Source organism: Amphimedon queenslandica, unplaced genomic scaffold, assembly GCF_000090795.2.
Source record: "Amphimedon queenslandica unplaced genomic scaffold, v1.1 AMPQUscaffold_12622, whole genome shotgun sequence".
NCBI classification, from domain to species: domain Eukaryota; kingdom Metazoa; phylum Porifera; class Demospongiae; order Haplosclerida; family Niphatidae; genus Amphimedon; species Amphimedon queenslandica.
The window spans coordinates 14,708-17,620 of record NW_003547142.1 but is presented as its reverse complement, the minus strand read 5'-3'; the positions used below and the strand labels follow the sequence as shown (position 1 = coordinate 17,620).

The 2,913-nt window shown below is 35.7% G+C and overlaps 2 protein-coding genes across 2 annotated transcripts in view; both read left to right on the top strand.

Annotated features, from left to right (window-relative positions):
* The window catches only part of LOC109587288 (dynein heavy chain domain-containing protein 1-like), a 4,509-nt gene extending 4,093 nt beyond the window's left edge, over window positions 1-416 (top strand). The window contains exon 7 of the mRNA XM_020003537.1: window positions 403-416. Coding sequence (XP_019859096.1) covers window positions 403-416 — 14 coding nt within the window. The remainder of the gene's footprint in view (window positions 1-402) is intronic.
* A 1-nt stretch (window position 417) lies between these two features.
* Window positions 418-2,913, top strand: part of LOC105314715 (uncharacterized) — a 14,345-nt gene continuing 11,849 nt past the window's right edge. The window contains exons 1-6 of the mRNA XM_011409045.2: window positions 418-504; window positions 619-722; window positions 789-885; window positions 1,237-1,407; window positions 1,808-2,359; window positions 2,680-2,822. Coding sequence (XP_011407347.2) covers window positions 418-504; window positions 619-722; window positions 789-885; window positions 1,237-1,407; window positions 1,808-2,359; window positions 2,680-2,822 — 1,154 coding nt within the window. The remainder of the gene's footprint in view (window positions 505-618; window positions 723-788; window positions 886-1,236; window positions 1,408-1,807; window positions 2,360-2,679; window positions 2,823-2,913) is intronic.

Below are 2,913 nucleotides of genomic sequence, written 5' to 3'. Positions count from 1 at the left end.
TGTCCTTTATTATGCATCAAGTACCAGGTGTACATGTACATGTACATGTACATGTAATAATTCAGGTGTAGGATAATAGGGTCAAAAGGTCATGCCCCCAATATGTACATGTACATGTAATCATTTTTGTTGTTTTGCTTTTCTTTGAAATTATTCTAAAAACTATTGTGCATGCATTACTTGTGGGATATTGGCCCCAAATACGAATTTTATTTCTACACCTACATCTTACATGTACATGTACATGTACATGTATACATACATACATATAACATACATAGATACATACATACATGTATACATGTATACATATACATGTAAGATGTAATCTAGTACATATATAAAAGGCCTTTTATTGCTAATTAATTTATAGTTTATTTTATTGTATTATATTCATTGTAGGCGTGCGAGAATGAAATGTTGTGTATAGTGTCTGAATTGAAGTCTCCTCCATTCACTGATCCACTCTCTGACATATCATTAACCATATTACAATTAGAAGAAGTACTACATATACATGCACATTAACATTAGTTATTATTATTACTGTATTATATTATTATTATTGTTGTTGTTGTTGTTGTTGTTGTTTAATTGTTATTGTTATTATTGTTGCAGATTTACAATGATATAGTGAATATTTCTCACTCACATTATGATGGACTATCAAAATGGAGAACTGCAATCACTGGTGAACCCACAGATGCTACCGAGATGAAAAAGTACATATTTTATAACCAGTTACATAAACTGGTTTGACTGGTTTTACTGGTATTGTGTTCCTGTAGGGCTATGGCTTATTTGAAGGCTCGTATGGAGATTTGGAGGAACCTGAGAACTTTTAATGCCACAGAGAGAGAATGGCTAACTAAACCTTTTAAAAAAGTACAAGAAATAGCTTTTTGACATGTACATGTACACATGTACATGTACAATGTACCGGTATCTTATAATGCACATACTACATTTAGACTCACATTTTAGAAATTTGACAAATTACGTGTATACATGTACATGTACATGTATGTGTCAAAATAAATTAATCCTGACATTTTGAACTACAGTGTATTGTGCATGTACATGTACCTGTTCATGTACACTGGCTACTTGTATAATCTCATACATGTACATGTACATGTTTAACTGCATGTACATTTAGCCAAAATTAAAGTCAATCAAAATTAGCAATTTCAGCTCCACCAAGATTATGATGAACCTTTTTCTCTCTCCTCATAGCTTAATGTACAGGATGTTGGGGAAAAGCTTAAGAAGTGGTTGTCTACCATAGACTCATTGTCACAGATACTATCAGTAGATGATCCAGTCCTGATGACACTCTCTGAAAGAATAAATGAATACAACAACCTGCTACCATTGCTTAAGAAATTATCTTCACCTTCTGTTAAAGTAAATATAATTTATATCAAATACGTGTTACATGTACTTTGTTCCATGCTTTTATTAAATATACATGCACTTTTATAAGCATAATTTTACTATGCCTACTCGCAATTGACCAATAAAACTTATTCAGATAAAAATTGGATTTTTAAATAAATTTTTGAAGTTGCTCCAAATGCTTGTAGTACATGTACTGTATTATAGTGCTTGTCAGCTCATGAAGCTCATGCTGTTTAGCTTATGAGAAATCCTGGTTACATTTACACATGTACATGTACATGTAGAAAGCAAATATACATGTACAATGTACATGCATGTACATGTAATTATAAAATACATGTACATGTACTCCTCTTTTTTTCTGTCCCTTTCATTTCTACTCACTGTACCCCTCTCCTCCCTCTAGCACACTCACTGGTATACATTACTAGCTGCTGTTGAGGTCCAGTACAACTCGTCCACTCTATACACACTACAGGACCTTCTCTTATACAAGCTACTCTCACCCGAAAACAGGCCACTACTCAATGAGGTCTGTCAATCAGCAGAGAGGGAGGCAGCCCTTAAGAACTCTGTCGAAACCCTACAAAAGAAATGGGAGGGGAGGAAATTTGTCTTAGACAAAGAAAGCTATGAGAAGTACTCTTTTGCCTTCCCTCTCTCCTCTCCCTCTCCGGATATACTGACAGAGACGAGGGAGAGCTTACGTGTGACAAAGTTTGCATTGTCATCTCCTTCAATGGAGAGTTCAGTAGTGAGTGCTAGTGGGCCTAGTATAACAAGGCTAGTGGACGCTAGGGAGGTGCTTCAAGAATTGGAAGAGGATCTGACACTAGTCCAAGTGTATTGCGGGTCTCCTCATTGTGTGGGCGGGCTGAAGGGACAGTTGGAGTATTGGAGCAGTGCTTTGAGACAATTGATGGAGCTTGTGGAACTGGTGGAATCATGTCAGAATAAAGTGAGAGAGAGAGAGAGGCAGAGATATACATGTATAGCCATAAACAAATACATGTACATGTAGTATATGGTTTATGCTTCATTTTATGTGCTTGCGTGTACATGTACAGTACATGTACATGTCAGGTATGTATCAGAAAATGTAAGAAAAATTTGTGGTGATTTTGCAGTCATTTTTTGGGAAAAGAACAAGACTATAGCCTTGGGTAATTTTCAGAATTTTGTCGTATGCATGTACATGTACAACATACATGGCATTTTGCCATATGTAATTTTACATATACATTGTAGATTTGTAGTTATTATTTATTATATTTTCAGTGGTGGAGTTGTCTATATCTATTTGGTGACATACCCACGGAAGAACACTTAGCCTATGGACTGACCCATGTACAATCAGCGAGTGAGCAATGGTCCAATGTATTGAAACACATCAGAGAACAAGACGGGAGTGTATTGACACTGTTTGAGAGCACCAAGATGAAGGGACAGAAAGGATACAGGGACTTGCATGGAGACACATTAAGAGGAGTATTGAAAACAATACTACAATCG